Below are 26,652 nucleotides of genomic sequence, written 5' to 3'. Positions count from 1 at the left end.
TTCTTCAGGACAAAGGAGGCAACCAGTGCAGCTTTGCATTTCATTGAATAGACTGTTCCCTTTTGTCTGGTGCCCTTGGTCAGTAGGCCTTGGAAGGTTTTTTTTTTTTTTTTACCCCTTTCTTTTTTTAACAACCTCCTCTCCTCCTCCTTATGACGATTTATTGAAAAAGGAGTTTGGAAAAGGGGGGAACAGGGAGAGAGAGGAAAAACATTGAGCAGTGTGGGGACATGTTAATGAAGCCTAGCTGGGGATTGTGTGGATGAGTGTGGTGGAATGAAGCAAGTGTGGTCTGGAGAGATCATCCTAAAGGCGGTCTAAACTCTTTATCATCCCCCTCTCGTGCTGTCCACCCCCCTCTTCTCACTCCTTCCTCATTCTGCCTCTCTTCTCAGGATATTCTGGGAACCAGTGCCAGGTTGACATCGATGAGTGTGCCAGCACGCCCTGCAAAAATGGCGCCAAGTGTATTGATGGGCCCAATATGTACACCTGCCAATGCACTGAGGGTATGACAAATTGTTAAACTCTTTTATTTGTTAAATACAAATTTGTAACCTTTTTAGACACCTTTCAGGACCTATGTGTTTCTGTATGAATTACATGAATTACCAATTATCCAATTATTCAAATATTAAGCCAAATATACCAGCATGTCTAGTCTATATGTGTGTGTGTGTGTGTGTGTGTATTTACAGGGTGCCTGTGGGTCTTTAAAATGTTTAATTTGCCTCATCTTAATCATTGTGGTCTTGTGGAGCATTTCTTTCCTGCACAGGGCTAGTAACTATAACATGCAAATAGCCATACTGACTGTCGGGTGAACACTGTAATAATTAAATAACGTTTGTTAATCTAGTGAAAGTTTTATGGCTTTGCTCAGCGGAAAATTTTAATTTTAAGCACAAAATTTTAATTTTAACAGATGCGAGGCTGGACACTGCTGCAATACTACTACAATAAAAATAGGCATGTATTTTTTCAAAATTATAGGCCTAGACCCCTCAATATAACACTAATATTTTATTTTATTTTAATTTAGAGTGTTTCTCAATGTACAAAAATATGCTTTGTGCACACTTTCTGGTTTAAAATAGCCTTAAAACACCTTGTTACAAAAGTAAGAGCTTAAAATGTAAAATCTCAATCGTAATGCTGCAATAAAATGTACAATCTTCTGCTGTCTATGCTGGCAAATCAAAATGTAAACATACATGAGCATAAACAAAGTAAATATTTTTATTAGTTTTTTTCTAAATATCTGAAAATGTGAATTTTTATATTTTGGTATGTGATCACTGCAAATTTGGTCTTAAATTAATTTTAAAAACGATTACATTTTCCTTACTACATGTAGACACCATGTCTTTATAGGAGCCCTTATTATGAAACATTTCATCAATGCAACAAAACAGTTACAGTGTGTTAAAACATTTCAGTTTTGAGTTTTGCATCATATGAGCATCGTTTTCCCTAGTTTTATTGAGATTCATTATTTATTCCTGTTTACTTAGCTTTAGAAAGCTTTAGCTTTAGAAGAAAATAAAAACCTTATTTATTTGTTTGGTTGGTTGGTTGGCTTTTTGGTTGATCGATCCCTGGCTTAGGATTGAGTAAAAATTGGCTCCTTTTTGTGATTGTAATGGTGATTATTGGCATTCTGAATTTTCACACCTTCGTAAACTTAATAAGTTGAATAAGGCGTAATAAGGCAAACTCCATTGGCTATCAAACAAAAATGAGCAATCAGCTGCCTCGCATTGTCTTTTTTTTTCTTATTCAGCGAATCCTCATCAGCATAGCAAACCCCAGAAATAAACAGGGAGTTTTGATAGCCCAGAGATTTTCTCTGCTTAGACTCACAGGCAATCTAGTTCAGACAGTTTGCTAAGCAAAGTGATTCAGTGTAATTTAATGTTATATTTATGTTATGTTAATGTTACTTTTACATTTGGTATGTAGTTATTTTTATTCATGTCCAAAGTCCTTGTGTTGTAAATATAACGCTAAGATACGGAAACGTGTACGTATACAGAATCCTTCTCCCATCCTTCTGTTCAGAAGTAGGTGTGGAGCTCTTTAGGAAAGTTATGATGAAAAACATACAACCCAAGACTTGGACCTTATTAAAACACAAAATCAAACTTTGTAAAAAAGCTTACATTCAATTAAAAAACTATCCCCTCTGTCATTATTATATTATTAAAATAACAAACTGTCAAGCATCTACTGTCTAGTACTGTCTAATCTAACCATAACTATACAGTGTTTTACTGTTTGATAAAATTCATTTGTCTTTGTCAAATCTCTGAATCAGCTCCTACTGTATACACATATTATATGGCCAAAAGTATGTGGACACCTGACCACCACACCCATATGTGCTTGTTGAACATCCCATTCCAAAATATGAAGTTGCCCACTAAGGCTTTCCACTAGATTTTGGAATGTGGCTCTGGGTATTTCTGCCCATTCAGCCACAAGGGCATTGGTGAGATGAGACACTGATGTTGGGCAAGAAGGCCTGGAGTCTCTATGCAGGCCCTATGAGTTCTTCCACACCAACCTTGATAAACCGTTTCTTTATGGGCCTCCTTTTGTGCACAGGGGCATTATCACACCTGACAAGTAATCTGATTGGCCTTTTCTCTTAGCATATCACAGATGACCTCTGATTGGATCTCTCTATATAGTTATCCTGAGATATTGCCTGTACAGACTGCAAGTTAAACTTTACTAAATTTTTACCATGTTAACAGAAATATTTTAGATGTGGATACAAAAAAAGATCGTACTCTGGAACCAGGGATCGATGAACGTATTTTGAGGCTTAGTCCTCGGACTATATGAGAAACACAGTAGTATACAGTGTTCTTTTTTATGGTCCAGGTTACACAGGACAGCACTGTGAGGCTGATATCGATGAGTGTCTGTCAAATCCGTGTCACTACGGCACCTGTAAGGACGGCCTGGCCAGCTTCACCTGCCAGTGCCACCTTGGCTACTCCGGTCGACTGTGTGAAGCCAACATCAACGAGTGTCTGAGCCAGCCATGCCAGAACGGAGGCACCTGTCAGGACCGGGCAAATTCTTACCTGTGTGTTTGTCCTAGCGGAACCTCAGGTGAGGAAGTAATCTAGAATTCTGTTACAGTTTAGATGCTAAAGTTTACATATATATATATATATATATATATATATAAACCTCCCTTTTCAGATATATATGTGTATATATATATATATATATATATATATATATATATATATATATATATATACATATATTTGACTTATTTGATTATGTTTGACTGAATTTTGGTTAACAGGTGTTAACTGTGAGGTCAATCTGGACGACTGTAAGAGCAACCCATGTGACTATGGCAAGTGCATCGACAAGATCAATGGATACGAGTGTGCCTGCGAGCCGGGATACACAGGTCAGTTGGTTTTTGGAAATATACACCAGTCACCTCTAAGTTGATAGATAGTGCAAATATACCCTGTTTATCGGCTGATTTTATATTAGAAATATTTATGAATTGCATTTTTTTAAACCTGTGCAAATCAGATCAGAGAATGGCGCTCTAAAGGCAGTGGGGAATGGGTGCTGACAAAAGCCTCCCCAGGTGAGTTCGCCACAAACAAGGGTGTGGAGGGACAGCTGGCCAGCGAGTACACACTCTGGCTGCGGTATTGCCTTACACTCCCTCCCAATCCCCCGCCTGGCGCTCTAACACGCAACCTCCCCTGCTCGCCCATTCAGCGGAAAGAGCTGCCAGGCATCTGGGGGGGTTTTAAAGGACAAAAGATTTGCGAAAGATTTGTGTAAGCCGATCTTTTAAAAGGGGAAAGTTGGCGGCCTCTTTAAAGAAGAGCGACAAACGAAACCTCCCTTTTCATGCTGTGCCTCACGTCGGCTGAATGGTGGCGCTGCAAACAGCTAGTGGACAAAAAGCAATCGATGAATGAGGCAATTCAGTTTGTTGGAAAAGAAAATTGTATTTATATATGTATTATGTCTGAGTTAGTCATTTTATTCCTAATGTTAAATGAAGACTCTTTTTTCCAACGCAGGAAAAATGTGTAACATCAATATCGATGAGTGTGCCATCAACCCCTGTCACAATGGAGGAACGTGTATCGATGGAGTCAACGGCTTCACCTGTCAGTGCCTTGATGGGTATCATGACCCCACATGTCAGTCTCAACTCAACGAGTGTCTCAGTAACCCTTGCATTCATGGACACTGTGAAGACAGAGTCAATGGGTATGATGTACTTGTTTCCCTTATTAAAGGCAAACTGTAGTGTTCATCCACATCATCTGTCACATATGGTTGATCAACATGGACAATAATTTCAGCGTTTTCCTGTGCTAAGAAAGAATAGTAAACCATTGACTCGAATTTCACTCAAAACAATAGTGGAAGTCTAAGGGCAGTTGTTCAAATCTGTCACACATGTAGAATGAGACAGTCATGCCAAAGCTGTTTTTTTGTAGATTTATTCAACTTTCCAGTACTGAAGCAAAAAAGCAATTATGGATACATGCATGTTCCGTAACCTTTAGGGTACCCATTTGCAATCAGGCTGAACCTGAGGCAGTTATATGTTTACTTTGATCCACACTTTTGTAATGCAAAACCACAAATTCTTCTCTCTCAGAAGGATTTAGAGCTTCATTTGCAAATGCCTATCACTGAATAATACATAAAAGTGTTCTACATAAACATGTATTGTATAAACATTTATTGACTGTTCCAACAACTGGACTTAGTCTTTTATGTATAAGTGAGTTTAAAGTAAAGGTTTTTGTTCTTTTCTTAGTACAGTGTTAAAATTGTGGTAATCACATATACACTGTAATAGATAGAGATTATTCTATTCAACATTTGAGTATTCTTTTATTCACAAGCCTTAGGAATTTTTTTTTTGGAGTCCTTTTGTCATTGTGCATGAGGTCTGATAGTGACGCTGAATGTGCGCCATTAAAAATTTAATAATATATCACTCTTATGCCTCTTTTTGTCTGTAGTTACAAATGTATTTGCGATTCGGGTTGGAGTGGCACCAACTGCGACATCAACAACAATGAGTGTGAGTCCAACCCCTGCATGAACGGTGGCACCTGTAAGGACATGACCAGTGGTTATGTGTGCACCTGCCAAGCTGGCTTCAGTGGTGAGTGCTGTTTAGTTTGTGCTGCTAATGTACACCTGTGTGGTAGCTCCATTCATAGCTTTAGTCAAACTGATCCGGGTTCCATGATTTTGTTCATAGGTCCTAACTGTCAGACGAACATTAACGAGTGTGCTTCAAACCCATGCTTAAACCAGGGGACTTGCATTGACGATGTGGCTGGCTACAAATGCATCTGTGTGCTGCCTTACACTGGTACGTGCTTGATTGTTTATTATCATTCCACATCTCGAGGTTGACATTTCTAAGCAAAGTTTTATTTTTCTTTGACATTTTCCTAGCTTATACACTACTCTTCCGCTTCCAAAATACAGAGATACAAAAAACGTGCTCCGAAGGTCATGTTCTGTGCTCGGTTCAGCAACATCGCTTCCTTTTTCCTTTCCCCACAGGCTGATTGCCTGTTTGGTCATCCTGGCCTGTTGAGTGTACCCAAGTGCTGCTGATAACAGTATGGGAATGTGTTTGCAGAAGAGTCCACATTCTTTCCTTTCTCTGTATTATTTTACAAAACAGACAGGATCATTCGCAGCCTATTGGACTGAAATCATGTTCATTTCCAAAACTTTTTTTTTTTTTTGGCGGAAAAATCCACACCGAGTTGGAGCTGGAATAACAAGCGGGTCCTGGTCCAGGCTGGGTGGGAACAGTAGCCTGACACATTTCCTGTTTGCCTTGCTTCCTCTCTCACAGAAAAGCAAATGGAAAGACAATGGACGGAAAGGCCTGTCGGCTTCCTGTAGGGGCCTGGTGTCGTGGAAACAGATAGGAAGACGGGCTGTGAGGCCACCGACCTCTTCTCACCAGTGATGAAATGCTAATGTCTCTGAGAAGGGGCGAATCTTTAAAGGGCCTTTTCCAAATCCAGTGTCATTAACTAAATATAGTGCTGTTAAGAATGCAAGAGTGTCTTCCTCTGGTTTAGTTCCGTTCTTTAGTTTTTGTTTTGGAGGAAGATAAAAAAGCAGCAACTCAAACGGAAAAAGTGCATTAATAAATGCTAGTAATCATTTGAACCTGCTGCATTGTGATAAAATGGGTTGTATTTTGTGATTCACAGGTGAGAAATGTGAAACTTTATTAGACCCTTGCAGTCCTGAACCATGTAAGAATGGTGGGGTGTGTAAGGAGTCAGAAGATTATGAGAGATTTTCGTGCATGTGCCCTGAAGGCTGGCAAGGTTAGTAAGCACAGAGCAACACAGCAAAATAAATAAGAAAAGTTTATTGACAATAGCGTGCGATCTGCTGATTATAATCAAACACTCCAATGCTTTTAAAGGAAGTACATTTGTTGCATGTTTGTTGTAACTGATTTCCTTTCCTGTTATTGCAGGTCAGACCTGTGAGATTGATATCAACGAGTGTGTGAAAAACCCATGTCTCAATGGCGCCATCTGCCAGAACTCCATTGGCAGCTACAAGTGCAACTGCAAGTCGGGCTACACTGGCCGCAACTGTGAGACCGACATTGATGACTGCAAGCCCAGTAAGCCCATATCCTACTCTTTTTTCACACTTTGGGCTTTTTCCTTCTTGCTTTTTCCATGATGCATACAACCGCCATTCGTGTTTCACCCAGACCCGTGCAGTAATGGTGGGTTCTGCAAGGATGGCATAGATGCATTTACATGCACTTGCATCCTGGGATTCCGTGGTCCCAAATGTGAGGAGGATATCAATGAGTGCGAGAGCAATCCGTGCAAGAATGGAGCCAACTGCACAGACTGCGTGAACAGCTACACCTGCACGTGCCTGCCCGGTTTCAGCGGCATTCATTGCGAGACCAACACACAAGACTGCACTGAGAGGTAAAACCCACCCTCCATTTGCTTTTCTTTTTGAGCTGACTCTGGATCAATTGAGTCGGGTTCTGATGTGTAAATCACAACCTTTACACACACACACTGCCTGCGCCGTTTTGCTTACAACGGTCAGTTGTCTTGGCCATTTGCAGTTGATTTTAAGACTTTTTCTTACAGTGAGTACAAAAAACTAAATCTGATTCAGAACCAGCAGTCCTTTTGAAAACAACACTTTTAAGAGAGCTGGCAGAAGATTAGCTAAGATATATGAGCATGGTGTGTTGGAAACTGAGCTGCCATTATACTTGTGCCTGTACTACACCTTGGCACCGCCTTTGGTAGACAAACATCCGTGCAAGTACAGGATGGACATAAAAAAGTGACTTTTTCCCAATAGTTGGGATATGACCAAAGAAAATACTTGTAATGGGTGGGTATGGGAATCGAAGGCAGTGCATACTCAAAGCAGATTTATTAGGGGAAACCAAGGGTCATACTACAGTCTTTGGCTGGGATCAAAACAGGCAAAAAACAAAATGAGCATGACAATCCTGTTTTATTCCTCTTATACCACAGCAATGTGCCAATGAAAACATCTGTGAAGCATATGTGGAACATCTGTGAGATTAGTTCCTGATATCACTTATGCTATAGTGGCTATAAACACTCCTTCCCTCACCAGCCTCTCTTTATATGATTACTATAGAAATGATAGCATATTCGAACGAGTGCATTAATTATAAACCAGTGACTTGAATTGCAGTATTGTCAGAGCTGCTGTTATAGAAAATTAATCGACACCTTCTGACCAGTCAGCTTCTGATTCAGCAACCAATATAGCGACGCTGTGGTATAAAGCATATTATTCAGTATCTGCTATGAATTATTCATAAGTACACTTTAACATAAAATTAATTAAATGTCATGGCAACAGGAACAAGAGCAGGAAACATTGACCATATAAGGAAAGCGGTCTGATTGCACAGATTCCTGAGATAGGCAGAACTTCCACAGTACATGATGTTACAAAGTTATATTTATTTTTTTCTTTGTTATATTTGATGCAGTTCTTGCTTTAATGGCGGCACCTGCGTGGATGGCATCAATACATTCAGCTGTTTGTGTTTGGCTGGCTTCACGGGCAACTACTGCCAGCATGACATCAATGAATGCGATTCAAAACCATGCATGAATGGCGGCACATGCCAGGACAGCTATGGCACGTACAAGTGCACCTGCCCTCATGGCTACCATGGTTTCAACTGCCAGGTACAACCCTCTGTCTGCAGTATATAATCTGATGGCACTAAAAAGTCAAATATTTGTCAGTAACTATGTAACATTTTATAAATGAGAGAATAAATAATTTCCTTTTTGTAACACACCTATTAAACTGGTGAGGTAAATCAGGGGTCTTTGAGCAGGGAAATCTCTAACCAGTATTGCACTCTACCTACAACCCAACACACCTGAAGTTGTGCACCATTGGAATAAATGAATGAATAAGGAACATTTACGTTTGTGTACCCTGTGCCATTCAGGATCTGGTGAACTGGTGTAAGCCATCTCCTTGTAAGAACGGGGGTACCTGCAGACAGAGTGGCACCACTTACACCTGCCAGTGCCAGACAGGCTGGACTGGTCTCTATTGTGACGTCCCCAGTGTCTCCTGCGAGGTGGCAGCCAAACAGCGAGGTAGGGACTATGTGTGTGTTTGTGAATGCAGTTCCTTCTGCAAGTGTACTCTCTCCTCATTTTCTACGCTGCACCCAAACATCTTTGCTTAGGTCTTGCCCTTATTCAGTTTCTCTCTGTCTGCTCTGTAGGAGTGGATGTTGCCAGATTGTGCCGTAACTCTGGCCAGTGTCTGGATGCTGGAAACACACACTACTGCCAGTGCCAGGCAGGATACACTGGCAGCTACTGTGAGGAGCAGGTGGACGAGTGCATCCCCAACCCTTGCCAGAATGGAGCTACATGCACTGATTACTTGGGAGGATATTCTTGTGAGGTGAGCTGGTACACCACGAAATGATACACAGTGATAAATAATGTTTATTTACTCACAGCTTGCTGATTTAGGATTAGCTTCTCACTGCTTTATCTTAATAGGATGACATGTTATATGAGCAGGAAAGCTGGCATTCTTAGGGTGTTTTCACATTTATGCTTTTTGATTTGGACGCAAGGCTGGACTGGGATATTTGTATGCGAAGTACAAATTGACCTATATGTTATGTACCTAATACAGTTCCTTTGTTAGCTTATTAAATAGGAACTGCTTGCCTAGCAAGATAGTGGAACAGAGCCACGTAAACTAGAATGTGTTACTTTATAATTTGGCATTCAGTATACACTCTTTCTCCCTTCCTCTCTTGCAGTGTTTGCCAGGTTATCATGGAGTAAACTGCTCCAGTGAGATCAATGAGTGCCTTTCTCAGCCCTGCCAGAACGGGGGTATCTGCATCGACCTCGTCAATGCCTACAAATGCTCCTGTCCCAGAGGAACCCAAGGTCAGTTACCTCCTCTGTCAATCTGTTCATCCTACACTTCACTAATTAGCAGACAGTAGTCAGCTTAGTAAGACTTTTCCTCTGTGATTGATTTTTTCCTGGGTGTGTACAGACCAGGAATTTAATTGCATTCTACATGTAAGATGTAATCGCAAAAATACTATACATGCATCAATCCTATTTTTCCATGTTTATTATGATAGACATATACAGAGCTTTGAGTATTATCAGCACAAGTCTGGGGGTTGATCTTATTCCTAACACTCTCTGCATTATGTTCCAGGTGTTCACTGCGAAATCAACATCGATGACTGCACTCCTTTTACTGACCCTGTGACCCAGGAGCCCAAGTGCTTTAACAAGGGACGCTGTGTGGACCGTGTTGGCGGGTACCACTGCGAGTGTTCGCCTGGCTACGTGGGAGAGCGCTGTGAAGGAGACGTCAACGAGTGCTTGTCTAACCCCTGTGACCCACGCGGCACCCACAGCTGCATCCAGCTCACCAACAATTACCGCTGCGAGTGCCGCACTGGTTACACAGGTGCAATCATGTGGATTATCTTTATTCTCTTTTCTCTGTCCACAGATAATTACTTCCATCACAGTGCTTGCTCATTAACTATCACTTCATTTTCAGTGCTATTGTAGAGTTCAATAATGAGTGGCTGATGTACATATGTGCATCTATGTTTATTCATAGGTCAACGCTGTGACACTGTGTTTGATGGCTGTAAGGGGAAACCGTGCCGAAATGGAGGGACCTGTGCTGTAGCTAGTAACACTCCCCATGGCTTCATTTGTAAATGTCCTCCAGTAAGTGACACATTTATGACTTATAAGATTCTCATCTATCTGCAAATGACTTTCTGCACCAAAATGAATGCTTTTTATTCATTTAATGGGCGCTAATTCGGTGTCAAGGGTGTGTCACCTGAAATAGATGCACCCTTTTTTGCAGTGAAGGTACAATAATTTTATATAACAGATAACCTGAAAATGGAAAGCATTTTTGGCCACAGAGTAGTGCGTATTTGTCTAGAATTTTACCATATTAATTTTTCCAACAGTTAGTATTCTACAAGTCAGTTTATCACAATACTTTGATAATGAGTTTTTTATTTCTTTCCTTTGCTGAGGTACAGTACAAACCCATCTCTCTTTTTCAGGGCTTCACTGGCTCAACCTGCGAGTATGATGCTTATTCATGTGGCAGCCTACACTGTCGTAATGGTGGCACCTGCATCTCAGGCCAGAAGGCCCCAGTGTGTCTGTGCCCACCAGGCTTTAGTGGCCCTGAGTGCCAGCATGTATCCGATGGGCACTGTGCTTCCAAGCCCTGCTACAACGGAGGCACGTGCAAAATCACCCCAGAGGCACCCTACTTCCACTGTGTGTGCCCAACAACGTTCAATGGCTTGTTGTGCCACATTCTGGACTACAATTTCTCTGGCGGCATCGGCCGAGACATCACTCCACCGCCTGAAGTGGTGGCCAGCTGCCCGGTAGCTGAGTGTGCGGGTAAAAAAAGCAACAGGGTTTGCGACAGTGCCTGCAACAGCTATGAGTGCGAGTGGGATGGTGGTGACTGCTCGCTCAACTTCCATGATCCGTGGAAGAACTGCTCGGCTGCACTGCAGTGCTGGCGCTATTTCAACAACGGTCACTGTGACAAACAGTGTCACAATGCTGGCTGCCTCTTTGATGGTTTCGACTGCCAGACAAGCAGTGGCGAGTGCAAGTGAGTTTCAGACATCTGCTTGGTGTAAATAAGGTAGATACATAGTTGCTGGGCAGCATTATCTGAAATAAATTGCTTTCACTACACTGTCCAGACAGACAAGAGACTCTTTTTTAACTCATTTCAATTTTGATAAAAATAATGCAACATGAATGCTACAGACTAATACTAATTTTCTACTTCTACCCCGAACTACACCATCACTATGCAGTTCAGGTTCCATCCGTATAGCCATTGGAGTTTATTCTCTGCTTTGTTTCTCTCTATCTTTCAGCCCACTGTATGATCAGTATTGTAAGGACCACTACGCGGATGGTCACTGTGATCAAGGCTGCAACAATGCAGAATGTGACTGGGACGGCCTGGACTGTGCAGAGAATGTGCCTGAGAAGCGTGCAGAAGGCCATCTGGTTCTGGTGGTGCAGTTGCCACCTGAGCAGCTGCGCAACAACTCGTCAACTTTCTTACGTGAACTGAGCCGAGTGCTGCACACCAACGTGGTGTTCAGGCTGGACGTGCGTGGCGAGCTCATGATTTACCCATACTACGGCAGTACGCATGAGCTCAAGAAGCACAACATCAAGCGCTCACTGGACTCATGGTCCGTCTTTGGCTCAGGCCACCATGACCAAGACCACACGCAGGTCAAAAGGTAAGTGAGCGAGCATCTTTGCAGTTGGTCAGGGAACGGTGAATGGAGGTCATGGTGTTATAGCATGTTGTGTCTTCTCTTTAGCTCGGTGGTGTATCTGGAGATTGATAACCGACAGTGCTACCAGCAGTCGACTGAGTGCTTCCAGAGTGCTACTGATGTTGCTGCCTTCTTGGGAGCCCTTGCCTCCAGTGGCAACTTGAACCTGCCCTACATTAAGGCCGTCAGAAGTGAGTATTGAACGCCAGTACACAGGGCTGTCATAGTAACTGTAAAACCATTCACAGTGTCAGTTGTGAAAAGATATTTCCATATCCCTCTGTGTTTTGTTTTTACCACATTGTTGTTGAATTCTCAAATCTGACTGGTCAGGTGTTGACTCTATAACAGCATGGCTTTGACAGGATTATATTAACGCACTAGTTCTAATACATTATTATTTCTACAGTAACAACTTATTCACAGTATGGTGGACGATCCACATAATCTAAGTCTAACAATAAACACATTTAAAATCATGCTGTTATTTAACAAAGAGGTATAATTGTTGGTATGGTAAAGCTTCCTGTCAGGAGATGTTTATTTAACTTTTATGGAAGAAGTTTCCAGTGTCAGAGATTTGTATGGGTCAGTGTGTTTTCCAACAAACTGGACAAAATGTGTCTGGGCCATTCATCTCAACTGTTATGCCATTAATTTATAAAGATTAATAACTCAATAACAACAACAAAAAAACCTAATTCTGAGGTATGGCGGAAGTTTTCTAGTTTTCTAATCAAGCAGTGACAGCCATACAAACACACAGACATATGTACTATACACACACACACACTACAGCTTGCACGAGAGCTTCATGTGCCAGATATCCATAAATTCCCTGTTAATGGACACTTACTTGCTCTAATGATCTCAGAGTATTCCAGAAGCACTCACTCTAGGCTCGACCTTTAACAGTTGCCCCCTTTCACACACACGTACACACTGAACAAGACAGGGATTATGTGGACGACTTTGAAGTTCTTGTTTTTTTGTACTCAAACACTAGAGCAAATGGAATTGCACGTCAAATGAACTAAACAATCAATGCTGCAGTCAGAGGGCAAATCTACCTGCTCCAGGCACCAAAATGGTTAATTGCCATAAATCAAGCTCCATATCACCAGATCTGTTTCTCAAATATCTCTCTCTCACACACACACACACACACACACAGATCTCAGTGTGGCCTAAGCATGGAAAGAAGCAGTCTGCTGCAACCTTCACCTCTCTGAATGTAACACCAAGCCTTAGCGCATCTCCAAGGGTTTAGGTTCGGAGAGTTTATCATTTCAAAATCTTTAGCAGAGACAGAGAGAGGGGCAGGAAAAAAAAAGAAAAGCGGAGGAAAATTGATCGGGAGTGTGCTAGAAGTTGGGAGTCTTTGTTATCTTGAAAATCCTAATAAATCCTTCGTCTTTACAGCTTAAAGCGTGCGCAGTAATTTGAAGTTCATTAATCCCTCCCTTTTTTCCCCCTTAAAGAAGAAGTGGTAAAGTTGTCTCCTGGTACCCTGGGCTGAGGAGATGTGAGAGGAGGTGTTCTCTCTCTCTGTTTTTTTAACTTCCTTGTCTTCCTATTTGCCAGCACCTCTTTTTTTTTCCATGAAAAAATGGTTAGCGATTCTGATTATTCCTGAATGACATACGCACACTTAGCAAGTGTACGCCACAAACCTGGCTCACCTCGCTGCGTCGCTAGCTGAGCATCTTTTGCGTGTGCAGGGACTGTTTTTGTACAAGGACATGTGTGTGACCTCTTCACACACTGTCCTGCACTCGTCCGTTGGGTCTGACATGTCTTTCCTTCTTTCAGCTGAGAGTGAAGACCAGCCATCCTCAGAGCTCTACCCAGTGTACGTGGTGCTGGCTGGCCTGGCACTGCTGGCCTTCGTGGTCGTGGGCATGGTAGCTTCCCGGAAGCGGAGACGAGAGCACGGCCAGCTCTGGTTCCCTGAGGGCTTCAAAACCAGTGAGCCTAGCAAGAAGAAGCGGAGAGAGCCCGTCGGCGAGGACTCCGTCGGCTTGAAGTGAGTACACTGTTTTTTTCAGCCTGGAGTTTTCTTGGATGTAGGTGTGACAAACAGAGAAACACGACGTAAAGCTTATGGCATGCTTAAGGTGCGTTATAACAGAGAGGAGGAGTTTTTATTTGCGTTAATGACAGGATGGGTTGTTAAATTAGTAGCAGGTTTTTGGTGTTGGTGCAGAGGCAAGATGGACTTCTGATACTGTGAGTTTGGGGATGGAGGGCACAGCAGCACTTCTGATGGGAATTTTTCTCATTATAGGCCACTGAAGAACTCCGATATTTCATTAATGGATGACAATCAGAATGAATGGGGAGAGGAAGAGCCAGCAGACACCAAGCGCTTTAGGGTAAGCCGAACACTATTTTGGGAAAATAGTAATATTTTATTAAAGGATTTTATTTATGAAAGTGTTGACAACTGGTTGTCATAAGATCCTGGAATTTGAAATTAACAAATTAAGCTGTTTGATGCAATTCTCCTTTTGTATAGATTTATAGGAATCAGAATCTTTATTTAATATTCAATATTTAATATTGTATTAACTCTTATGTAAAATGATTTTAGCCTTATGGTATTCTTAGATAGCCTATTTGCACTAGCGTGAGGAAGTGTTTTCAGCTTCTGTGCATTTCTGTATGTCACTCTGGATAAGAGCATCTGCTAAATGCTGTAAAAGTGAATGTATACATTGAGGCTTATTTTCAGTAAAATAACCAGGCTAACAGTGCAGTTTTACAGCATGTCTTAGAACATCTTGTTTAATTAACCACTTAATATGGGTTGAGGTCATTTTCACAGCTTGTGTGTATTTGTGTATCTGTGTGTGTGTGTGCATTAGTTTGAGGAGCCAGCGATATTGAATCTGGATGACCAGCAGGACCATCGGCAGTGGACTCAGCAGCACCTGGACGCAGCTGACCTGCGGATCCCCTCCATAGCCCCCACACCTCCTCAAGGCGAGAACGAGAACGACTGCATGGACGTCAATGTCCGAGGACCAGGTAAGGCTACTATACTCGACAGAATCAAAAGCAGATCCTGATGGAACTTAACTTGCCAGAACAATGCCTCGGTTGTCAGATGGACTATTAAATTCATTATAAATATTTTTAAATTAAAGTAGATTTTTTGGGATATACACATACAGTATAAATCCTCAACAGTTACCCTAGAAATCCTAATGCATATAACCAACAGTGTGAATACAACTTCACTACTTGTAGAACACTGTTTGAATTGTACACACACAGTGTGTGGACCCTGAAAAAGTATTTGCCCCTTCTTGGTTTCCTCTTTTCTAGCATACTTGTCACACTGAATATTTTTTTATGTTAATACAAAAATCATATAATAATATACATTCATTTAAGTAATACCAGACAAAGGAAGCCTGACATTTTAAATTATTTATTAAATTATTAAATGTTTATATTACCCATGTGAAAAAGTTATTGCCCAGTTAAACAGAATAACTTTTTGCATGAACTTTAGCAGCAATAACAGCAACCAGAAACGTCCTTTTGAAATCATCCTTTCACACTGCAGTGGAGCAATGTTTGCCTGGTTATTTTCCTATTTTGTATTCATACTTATTTTATATGTATGTATACATATTTTGTATACTCACTGAGGATAAATAGGTCTGGAGTGTTTTTGGAACCTCTTGTGACTTTGGGGTTGAGTCGTCACTGCGCACTTGGAAAAATTTTGCCAGGACACCCACTCTTGGGAAGATCCTCTGTTTCAAGTTTTATCCATATAAGAGATAATGGCTCTAACAGTGGTTCAGTGGAATTCAAGAGTATTAGAAATGGTTTAGTAACCCTTTTCATCTCTTCAGTCATTTACCTCATTATTTTGGAATGGTTCTGTATTATTATTATTATTATTATTATTATTATTATTATTATATATTCAACATGGGTGGCTAAAAGTAAGGCTTGACTGATTCAGGTTAATTTGGATAATTGAGTAACATGGGGACAATTTTTTTTTCTTAATGTGTTATATAGATGTTGGATAGTTTTGTTCCTTAAATAAATGACAATTTTAAAACATTGTGTGTTTACTCAGGTTCACTTTGTCTACCATTACATTTTGTCTGAAACCATTCAGTGTGATATATACTGTATGCAATAACAGAGGAAACTTTTTCATGTGTGTCATTATACTTTTAAGGTGAGTGAACTGAGCACTGTTTACGAGTTAAAGCTGCTGTAAGCAGATGTTGGTTATCCTGCTGACTTCCGCCTCATTGCCACACACCCTCCAGAACCTCCAGACCTTTTTTCCAAAGTCTCCAGACACATGCACACACTCCATCATGTAGAAAGTGCTGATGGGATGCAGGTTTTATTTCACAAGCAGCAGCCTGACTCCTGCAGGAACCTTATCAGTGCCGAAGCTAAATATGAAAGGAATAAAACATAACGGGGCATTTTTTTATAGGAAAATAATCAATGTTGGTGTGATGTGATTACCTCCAGAAGCGTATTAATTTCCTACAACAGCACATACTGAAGTGTTTCATTCTTCTTATACCACAGCAATTTGTCAAAAATGATTATGTTTGACAAATTAAATATTATGTAATTATTATTATTATTTATTAAATAATGACACATCATACTTTTTATTTCTTTTAGTGTTTGTGTCTGTGAAACAAGTTAGTTCACTCACCAATGTCACTTCTTTATTTCTCTTGACATTAATATGGCAAAAAAAAAATGCAGCTTTTTACAGAGAAATTCCCCCTTAGTTTTTCCTTTGGTGGAAATTTTAAAGGAACCATTTTCCCTCTAACTGTTACAAAACGCTGTCACTGGAGACTCCTTCCTTCCTTCCTCCTTCCTTCCATATCAATGGTTATATTTTCTTAGTAATGAACACATTTTTTAAAATCCATTTATTATTAGTCTTAGATTATGTGATGTGTCCTGGTGAATTAACTGTTACTATAGATCAGAAAATGTAGTAGAACAAGCACATTAATATAATCTTGTGAGTTGTTTGCAGCCTTAGATAACTAAGTGTCATGTGTATAAATATAAATTTATACTCTGGGAGGATATCCAGCTTTTGGGAGGATAATAAATTACACCAAAACCTACCGAGTAAATTCAATTACCTGTCAAGCAGCAACAATTTTCAAGATGGTTAAATCTCAGGTCTCTTCAGCAATCACCCTCTTGTATGCTCCTTTTTTTCGAACGCTTTATTTTCTTAAGCTGTTTTGTAGTGTAAGCCCATCCTCATTTGTTGGCATCCTTGTTATCTCCTGCTCCTTCAAGCCAGCTCTTTGCTTCCTGACAGGCCAGGAGGACTGACTCTTGTAAAATAGTGGCCTGACTGGATAACGCAGCTGGTTGTGTTGAAATTTTAGTTGCTGATCACAGGGATGTTTTTTTTTTCTCAGAGTAGCTATTTTAGTGATGGCTATGAGGATATAAAAAGACAGTTTTTAAGACTGAAGCATTCTTAAAAAATCGATCACAGCAGCTTTAATATACAGGGCCCATTGGGAAGAGAGATCAACTTCAAAGACTCACTGAAAGCTCTAAACCTTGGGGAGTGTGCCCAAGAGAACCTCTCACTCCCTCCATGATACCTGCTATCTCTTTACACGTGCCAATTAAACAGAAACTATATCAGACTCACGATTTTGTTTCAGTAACTGTCAAAACCCCTGAAGAATGATTAAAAAATTGAAGACAGTGTGCTTTTTGCAAGCATTTTTTTTCTTTTTTCCCCCTTTACTCTTTGAATCAATGTGCTGGAATTGACAAAATCAGGATAGATCTGGGAATAGCTGTTCTTTTGAAGAAAAGAAGGCCCTGTTGAAGACAGGCATGTCAAGCCTCTTCTTAGAGATGATAATGCTCGCTTATACCAGCCATGAAGTTTTCAAAAGCCTAGCCCACTCCCTTAAGCTCGGCAGGAAAAAAACCTAGCGCTTGATTAGCATCCGTTATCGAAGAGATCTGGGGGTGATTGGCAGAGGCAAACACGTCAAATCCGCTTTCGATTTGTTTGTTACTTTGGCGTAATCTTTCCATCACTTTGAAGAATGATGGGAGTAGACTATGCCCTCAGACTGCCTCTTAGTGGTTCTTATATCTTACTCTCGGCTGAGAACATGAGTGAAGGTTTTGGTAACATTTCTCTTTGGCTTGGTTTGAGTTTGGCTTTGTGGTGCTATCTGGTACTATATTTAGATTGGTGAACTGTCATTGCCTTTGTGTACTATCACTGAATTAAACAGAGAATATTACCAGAACATTCATTTAGTTTTCAGCTGGTTAGGCTGTGACATTCTGTAAATGACATTCCCTGTTTTAAAAACATATTTTAATTTTTGGTTTGGTTTACAGTTGAAAAATGTTGCAGTAACGTTGTAGGAGTGTTTACATAACGCTATATAAAAATGTTCCGCAACGACCCAGGAAACTTGACATACATACTAATCCTAAAACAGTAATGTTCAGAAAATGCTTTGATGACATGGGTTGAGTTTATACTGATGCATAGTTCCTGTCTTGTTCTCTTTCTCCCATGTAAAGATGGATTCACTCCTCTAATGATCGCCTCCTGTAGCGGAGGAGGCCTGGAAACCGGCAACAGCGAGGAAGAGGAGGACGCCTCTGCCAATGTCATAAATGACTTCATCTACCAGGGCGCTAACTTGCACAATCAGACGGACCGCACAGGTGAGACCGCCCTGCACCTGGCTGCTCGCTATGCCCGCTCTGATGCCGCTAAGAGGCTGCTGGAGGCCAGCGCAGATGCCAACATCCAAGACAACATGGGCCGAACTCCACTGCATGCTGCTGTGGCTTCAGATGCACAAGGGGTCTTCCAGGTGTGTGATCATTTTTGTGTTGATTTGAAAGTATGTTTGGCTTATCATCTTGTTGAAAACTCTATCTATGGCCAAGTCTAAACCTCCTGATTGCAGAGGCAATCAGGTTTTTCTGGAAATATCCTGGTACTTAGCAGACGTCATGATGCTATCAATCTTCACAAGAGCCCCTGAACAACCAGCCACAAAACAGCCCCAGAGCATCAGTGATCAACTCCATACTGTACAGTAGTTATCAGGTCCTTTTTCTTGTACACAATGCTGATCGTGTGCATGATCAAAACATTTGATTTAGGTCTTATCTGAACACACACTCACTGCCAGTTGTTTGGTATTCAGGTTCTACCTTCTGTAACCCTTCCGAACAGCTTGTTGTTATGAAAGTGGCAGTTAGCAGGTGCTTTTGAAACTGAAATGTACAGATGAGTGATAAATTTAAGGAAAAAACGGTTGCTCTGTTATGCTGTGGGGGCATTTTGCTGGTGTGGTTTGGCTCCACTTGTCCCCTTAGAGGGAAGAAAATCAGTTCAAAGTTCTTCTGACTGATCACCTTATCCTATGATGAAACATGGCTCCTTTATTCCATCTTAATCTCATTTCTACCAATAAATCCTTCTTACAGATTTTGATACGGAACCGTGCAACGGATCTCGATGCCCGCATGCATGATGGCACTACTCCTCTGATCCTAGCAGCCAGATTGGCCGTGGAAGGCATGGTGGAGGAACTAATCAACTGCCACGCTGATGTCAATGCCATCGATGACTTTGGTAATGCTTAATGACATGCTTATCACCATCACTGTGTAAAAGAGGTCTGCTCTGATCAAACCGAATGCCAGTTTTTTCACTTTTTCAGTGTTGTGCTTGCTTAGTGAGAACACTGAAATGTTAGTGGAAGAGATTAAGATTTGTTTGTGTCTTCATGCACCAGGAAAATCTGCACTGCACTGGGCTGCTGCTGTGAACAATGTGGACGCAGCTGTGGTACTGCTTAAGAATGGAGCCAATAAAGACATGCAGAACAACAAGGTACAACAAATTTTAGATAAATACATTGTAGTGGAGTTAATAGTAAGCAATGTCTTTTTTTAACTGTGTTGAAGCTGCAAATCCATTATTAAACACCTAAAGTACAAATTGCTACTACAAAGGTGCTAGAGTGTAGTACTTCTAATCACTTAGAGTAGTATTTGCATTATGTACTAAGTGGAGCTGAGCACATTATGACTGCACATCATTGTAAATAGGGATTAAATAGTGATGTTGCCTTAACATGAATTCCTTTCACACTACAGGAAGAAACACCTCTGTTTCTGGCAGCCAGGGAAGGCAGCTACGAGACCGCCAAAGTGCTGCTGGACCATTTCGCCAACCGTGAGATCACCGACCACATGGATCGGCTGCCACGTGACATTGCTCAGGAACGCATGCACCATGACATTGTGCGCCTCATGGATGAGTACAACCTGGTGCGCAGCCCGCCTATGCCCAGTGCTCCCATGAGCTCCACACTCTCACCACCTCTGTGCTCACCCAATGCCTACCTGAGTGGCATGAAGCCCTCTATCCAGAGCAAGAAAGCCAGGAAGCCAGGTGCCAAGGGCATCGCTTGCAAGGATGCTAAAGACCTGAAGGCCAAGAAAAAGAAGCCTCAGGATGGTAAAGGGAGCTTGTTAGACAGCTCAGCTGTGCTTTCACCTGTCGATTCCCTCGAGTCACCTCACGGCTACATTTCAGATGTTGCCTCACCGCCTCTGATGCCCTCACCCTTCCAGCAGTCGCCCTCTGTGCCACTAAACCACCTGCAGGCTGTTCCCGATGGTCATGTGGGAGTTAACCACCTGAGCATGGCTGGTAAGCAGGAGCTGGCACGCTTGCAGTTTGATCCCTTGCCTCCGCGTCTCACACACTTGCCTGTGGGTGGATCAAATGGATCAGGAGCCATGAATGGTCAGTGCGATTGGCAGAACAGGATGCACGCTGGCCTGAGTCAGCAGGGTCAGTTTGGAGCCATGAGGAACATCCCAGGCCAAGCTGGCATGTGCCATCCTAACCAGCACTCCATGATGACATCACTCCACAGCGCCGTTCCTGCCAGCGCGCTGCCACAAATGATGAACTACCAGGGCTTGACTAATGCCCACCTCGCCGCACAGCCACACATCCTACAGCCGCAGCAAATGCAACCCAGCCTACAGCAGCAGCAGCAACCCAGCATCCAGTTGCAGCACCAGAACTCAAACCCAAATCAGAACCTGAGCAGTAGCCAAAACTTCATCAGCAATGAGCAGCAGCAAAGCACAGGGAGCAGTGTCCCCATCCACACAATCCTCCCTCAGGAGACGCAGCTCCTCAGTGCTCAGACACTGGCTCCCGGCATGGCCAGCACACAATTCCTAACGCCCCCATCACAGCACAGCTATTCAGGTGGCATGGACACCAACACACCCAGCCACCAGCTACAGGTGCCCGATCATCCTTTTCTCACACCATCGCCAGGTTCGCCTGACCAGTGGTCCAGCTCTTCTCCCCACTCCAACATGTCCGACTGGTCTGAGGGTATCTCCAGCCCACCCACAAGCATGCACTCCCAAATCTCACACATTCCAGAGCAGTTTAAGTGAACCAGTTACATCTGGGGGATGAAGGACTGTTTTTTTTGTTGTTGTTGTTGTTGTTTTTTTTTTGTTAGAGTACTCTTTGGAAAATATAAAAGAAGCAGTAATCCAATTTAAATGAAACATCTTTTCTATGTCTTTCGTACTAACCACATTTTTTGTTTTCCTTTTTTTTATTTATTAATGTATTGTTATTTATACTTTTTCTCACCTGCCTGATGAGTTGAAATACATAAATTAGGTCACTCCCAAATGAGGAGTCTGATGAGTAAAATAAGTACCTTTTTTTAAAATTTTTTTTAATGTTTTGTTTTTGGAATATTTTGTGTTTTCACTAAAAAAAATACACTGGGTATTTATTTGCCTTTATTTTTTGTAGTCAAACTGCCTTCACTTTTATTTTGTATTTTTTTTTTTTTTTTACATGATTGTATAATTTTGTAAATCACATGTGTAAGGGCATTTTATGGAGCACATTTTTTAAAATGAAGTTCTCAGTATTACAGCAGATAAGTAAATTTTATTTTTATTTTAACAGTCACAGGAGCTGCTTATGTCACCAGAACAAGAAAAAGAACAGTGAGGTTTTTCATGCCTGTATATTTTTTGCCTTTACAGCCAATAGGGATTGACCACTCAAATCTTTCGTGTATAACAGGTCCTAATCAGTTTCTGAAATCAGCCGTCTGAGTTGTTCTTGGTCATGTTGTCAAAATTTCTCCTCAAATAAGTGTACTGTGTATGTTCAAGTAGTAGATGCTTATTACTTCAGCACATTTGTACAGTTGATTTCTGAGAGTTCTTTATTTTCCTTAAAAATTACCTGCGAAACGCAGAGTTGTAAAACTTCCACTATAAGGGTGGGTGTGAAAGTGAGGATTTGGACTCCTTTATTAGGTGTTGATGTGATGTAATACAGTTTGCAGTTTAAAGTACTCTGTATTTTCCCCTCCCTTTCAATTTTACTGAACTGGTCAAATGGCCAAAAATGTATGGGGTTGTGTGGACAGGCCTGTGTGCCTGTCCTTACTTCCTCTGTGATATGTAATGTTGGAGCCTATGGCTACTGTAAATAGACCTAGTGGACATGGTTCGTGTGAACAGGATTTTGTTTCAGAAATCTTAAGTCTTATATGTGTCACTGAAATTTGAAACTTTGGATCAATAGCTCTTTGTTTTCTCTCATAGAAAAAGACCATATATTTTGCTCAGTATCACTGAGTTAGAGGTGATATAAGAGATGTATACAGATGATTAGATTCTATTTTACACCCCACATATAGATAATGAACAATTAGAAACGTAAAAATGATGTTCTATCTATTGACCATTAGTTACAAAATTGATAACGTTTGGTTTTGTTGGAAAAGGAGTAAGCTGATATGTTGGTATGATATATATATATACACACACACACATTCTGAGCCCTCAAATAAGATTATAAGTCAACAGCATTGAATATGTAATATTTGTAAAAACAAAAAAATTGCCTAACTCATAGTTTACATAAAGTATATTTTCTGTTCATTCTACCGTCAATCTGTAAATGTTCTTCTTGAAATAATAAAAAGATACACATTTGTATCGGATTTCAGCATGCCTGGTGTCGTTCACTGGAAGGCGTAATGGCTTTGCACTGTGTTGTTAAAATGACAGTTCTTTCTTTCTTTCCCATGGCCATTTGAGTGAAGACTCATTTCTTCATATTCACTGAAGTTTCACAGATAATACTCACTGTCATAAAGAATTTTATCCCATTTATATTCCCGTTCTAACTCAAGGGGGTTTTCAGTCCGCAGATTCAAATTAAATCGTCAATGACAAATCTTCACTGAACATCTGTTAGGACATTTGAAGACTTTTTAATTTTAGGACTGGGCGTAATCTGATTGAAGGACTCTGGTCCTAAACATTCCCATACATACACTATACTGTATGCATTATTATGGAGCCTAAAGGACTAGCTTCACTATATCAATTCTTTTGGTGAAATATTGTAATAGTATTTTTAGAATAATTTATATATGAATGTGATATTGTCAAATACATTTTTAAAAAATACACTGAATATTTATTTACATTCTTTGTTATTCTTTGCACAGCAGGGCATACTGGAGTCGTCTTCCTCTCTCCTTCTAGCAACCTGGCTTGTCTGCCCTTAAACCAGATATAGTGACAGATAAAATAGTGAAAAATACAACAGGTAATAGCAAATGTTGTACAAATAAAATGTACAAGGAATGGAAAGAACTGTAGAAGCAACTGGTCCTTTCATCCTTTCATTTTGCAAACTCACTGCCAGAATCTTAGACACTTAAACTAAATGATACTCGTCTGCTGTGCATTTTATTATTGTATTAAAGGGAAAGAAAACTTAAGCTTAAAAAAAAGAATAAATAATCACAAAGCAAAGGGTACCAGTCAGCACCATCTTTGAAAAATGGACCAATCAGACATCCCATTGTCATAGCATGTTACATTATTTATACACACTCTCATGGTCCATATTTGTTTACAGGGAAACAACAGTTTTTCCAGAAAAAATTAACATAATAATATATACAAAACACACTTATTATGTATACTAACTTATTTGTGCACGCAACACCAAGAGAGAAAAATGCTCTAAAACATTCATTTTCATTCACGTTCAGTAATCTTTATCCTGCTCAGGGTTGTGGTGGATCCAGAGCCTATCCTGGGATCACAGTCCACCAACAGGTATGTTTTTGAGAAGGTGAGAGAAAACCATGCCAACCTAAAGCTTGTCTTTCTGCATGACACACTGCCTTATTACATGACCTGCTTTGTTGGTATGGGACATGCATATAGGTTTGTGCGGCCACCACTCTGTTCTGCTTAAGCAAGCACGGTTTTAAAACACAAATTCAGTTCATGGTGACCTTTAAGATTATTGCAGGTACACCTTGTGTATATACGTCCTCCAATATTTTAAGGAAACCACCCTGGAGGTCCTACAACTAGCTGGAGGACCACCAGGCCACCTGTGTCTTGATTAAACAACCAAAAGATGAGGGTGTTGAAGTGCACACTTTTTATAGGCTATCCACTCGGCAAGGAAACAAGCACTAAGGAATAGTCCACTAGTTCGGAAGGAAACCATCCTGGCAGTCCTCCACTTAGTCCTCCACTTCTTCATAGAACCAAGGTTACTTATATAAACTTGGATATTTCTCTCTCAAAAGCATATCAATATTTCCTAGGAGTGTCGCATAACGCACAGTATAAGGTGAGACATTTGTATAACATTTATATCTTTCCCAGAATAGACTAATAGTTGGTTCCTCCTGAACAAGACTTCATATCATATTTACAGTACGTTCCTACCCCATCATTTACATCGCTGTTTATGTAAATAGAACCCAGAGGTTATGTAGGCTCACCTCACTTACTAAATAATACCTCATCTCACTATCATATGAATAATTCAAATAACGTGTGCATTGTGTGGAGATTTGTTTTGGCTTCTGTTGCTGGCTGTAAGCATTGAAGCCATTATTATTAATATGATTAATTAAATGTGCCCGGCGACTATTGTGTTTAGTGGTGGTATAACCCCTTATACACTCCAAAAAAATTACACCTCAGCATTACAACTGTTACATAAATTACTTTTTTTTATATCAAGGCTTTTTTCAAACTCCTGGCATTCCCAGTATTTCAGTGGCAGCATAAAAATATGGGAGGACTAAAATTGAATCTCTATCAATAGCTCAACATTGACACCATTAGGGATGAACAATACATTACATCATGAGGTCCTGATGGGTAAACATTTACACAAAGACACTAGCTTAAAGGGAACTAGGCACCTGCATACTATTTTTTAAAAATTGTTTCAAGTACATAATGTTCTGTTGGGTTCATGTTGTGTTATTGGGTTCAAATGTTGTAACCTTTTTGTTCAAACCAAACAACTCTGTCTGTCCTTTTGAGTAATTTGTACTTTGGACATTGTGTGCTTAGTCTGTTCTTAGTTTCTCTAAAAGGCATCTTGGAGGGTGAAAGATGACAGAGTGTATAATCCACTTCATGTTCATTTCACCCATTAATGTATTTCACATTCGCTTTCTGCTTATGACGTGTTACGGATGTGTCAGTGGCATGGGATGAAATATATTAGCCCAAATGCAGATCAGCTCTAGGGGGTATTTCAGTTTGTTCAATCACTTTACAGGATGGTTACTGAAAGGCTGCATGAGTCTACAGTCTGGGCTAGAAAGAAATCAGCCCCATTGTTGCTTCATACCATCCTGTGTATTTTGCACTGGTGGTGGTCTTGTGCTTGATTCCACAAAAAATAATAATAATAAAAAATTCACTTTAAGACATTCTTTAACAGCAAATATTCTGATGTGGATGAAAAAAAAAACAAATCATACATTGATTTCTTTTTTTATATTTGAAAGTGACAGGGGCTTAGTCCTGCTGGCACATTTATACCAGCTACCCCTGCTAGTTCATTCTCATAGTCCAATCAGCAGCCGCATAAAAACATGTGGATGCAACCGAACTACAGTGCAGATTATCATTCATAAAGCTCCATCTGCTGGTCTGAAATACATGCAACCTTGAAACATTTCCACATTTTCAGGGCTCTAAAAAGTGTTTTATTCATGCTTCGACAGTTGTCAGATAATACAATAGCAGACAACATGGTTCCTGTTTAGAACCTTTTTCTATTTTTCTGTTTTTCACTCTATTTTTAAATCATGTCAAAAAAACAGTATAACAATAAGCCTAATTATTTAACCTAGGTCTACACTCCTGGGCAAAAAAATGGCCCAAGCCCAAAATGGCAAAATATTAAGCTTTTAATGGTCTTAACAATAAATCAATCAATAAAACAATAAATTGGTCAGGAACTTAGCAAGACTTAAACAAATAGATTTCTTCAAATGTTTAAGCCTTGTGGGTAAACTTGCAAACAGCTTTTTACAGAAAGAGTTAATGCTGTTCCATTCAATGTTGATGGCTTCAAACAGTTGGTGAGTAGTTGAAAAATGTTTCCTGGTTAATTTGTGTTCAATGTGAGACCAAATATTCTCTATAGGGTTGAGATCTGTACTCTGATCAGGCCAAAACATGAGCCTGATGGACTTGTTCTCATGCCACTTCTTGGTGGTCGTTGCAGTGTGGACAGGAGCATTGTCTTTTTGAAATATAACATCTGATCTTTC

General features: G+C 40.5%; 1 protein-coding gene across 1 annotated transcript in view; it reads left to right on the top strand.

Moving 5' to 3' along the window:
• Positions 1 to 23,040, top strand: part of notch1b (notch receptor 1b) — a 39,431-nt gene extending 16,391 nt beyond the window's left edge. Inside the window, exons 10-34 of the mRNA XM_053228898.1 lie at positions 396 to 509; positions 2,890 to 3,123; positions 3,326 to 3,436; positions 4,074 to 4,266; positions 5,034 to 5,179; positions 5,279 to 5,392; positions 6,258 to 6,377; positions 6,533 to 6,685; positions 6,779 to 7,007; positions 8,069 to 8,270; positions 8,543 to 8,696; positions 8,828 to 9,012; positions 9,383 to 9,515; positions 9,799 to 10,056; positions 10,216 to 10,328; positions 10,682 to 11,253; positions 11,528 to 11,905; positions 11,990 to 12,135; positions 13,757 to 13,970; positions 14,232 to 14,319; positions 14,812 to 14,974; positions 18,533 to 18,831; positions 19,454 to 19,601; positions 19,765 to 19,862; positions 20,129 to 23,040. Of these exons, the coding sequence (XP_053084873.1) occupies positions 396 to 509; positions 2,890 to 3,123; positions 3,326 to 3,436; positions 4,074 to 4,266; positions 5,034 to 5,179; positions 5,279 to 5,392; positions 6,258 to 6,377; positions 6,533 to 6,685; positions 6,779 to 7,007; positions 8,069 to 8,270; positions 8,543 to 8,696; positions 8,828 to 9,012; positions 9,383 to 9,515; positions 9,799 to 10,056; positions 10,216 to 10,328; positions 10,682 to 11,253; positions 11,528 to 11,905; positions 11,990 to 12,135; positions 13,757 to 13,970; positions 14,232 to 14,319; positions 14,812 to 14,974; positions 18,533 to 18,831; positions 19,454 to 19,601; positions 19,765 to 19,862; positions 20,129 to 21,457 (5,894 nt within the window). The 3' untranslated portion in view covers positions 21,458 to 23,040. The remainder of the gene's footprint in view (positions 1 to 395; positions 510 to 2,889; positions 3,124 to 3,325; positions 3,437 to 4,073; positions 4,267 to 5,033; positions 5,180 to 5,278; positions 5,393 to 6,257; positions 6,378 to 6,532; positions 6,686 to 6,778; positions 7,008 to 8,068; positions 8,271 to 8,542; positions 8,697 to 8,827; positions 9,013 to 9,382; positions 9,516 to 9,798; positions 10,057 to 10,215; positions 10,329 to 10,681; positions 11,254 to 11,527; positions 11,906 to 11,989; positions 12,136 to 13,756; positions 13,971 to 14,231; positions 14,320 to 14,811; positions 14,975 to 18,532; positions 18,832 to 19,453; positions 19,602 to 19,764; positions 19,863 to 20,128) is intronic.
• The last annotated feature ends 3,612 nt before the right edge of the window (positions 23,041 to 26,652 follow it).

Source organism: Pangasianodon hypophthalmus, chromosome 24 (genome assembly GCF_027358585.1).
Source record: "Pangasianodon hypophthalmus isolate fPanHyp1 chromosome 24, fPanHyp1.pri, whole genome shotgun sequence".
NCBI classification, from domain to species: domain Eukaryota; kingdom Metazoa; phylum Chordata; class Actinopteri; order Siluriformes; family Pangasiidae; genus Pangasianodon; species Pangasianodon hypophthalmus.
This window is presented reverse-complemented; position numbering and strand designations above follow the sequence as displayed.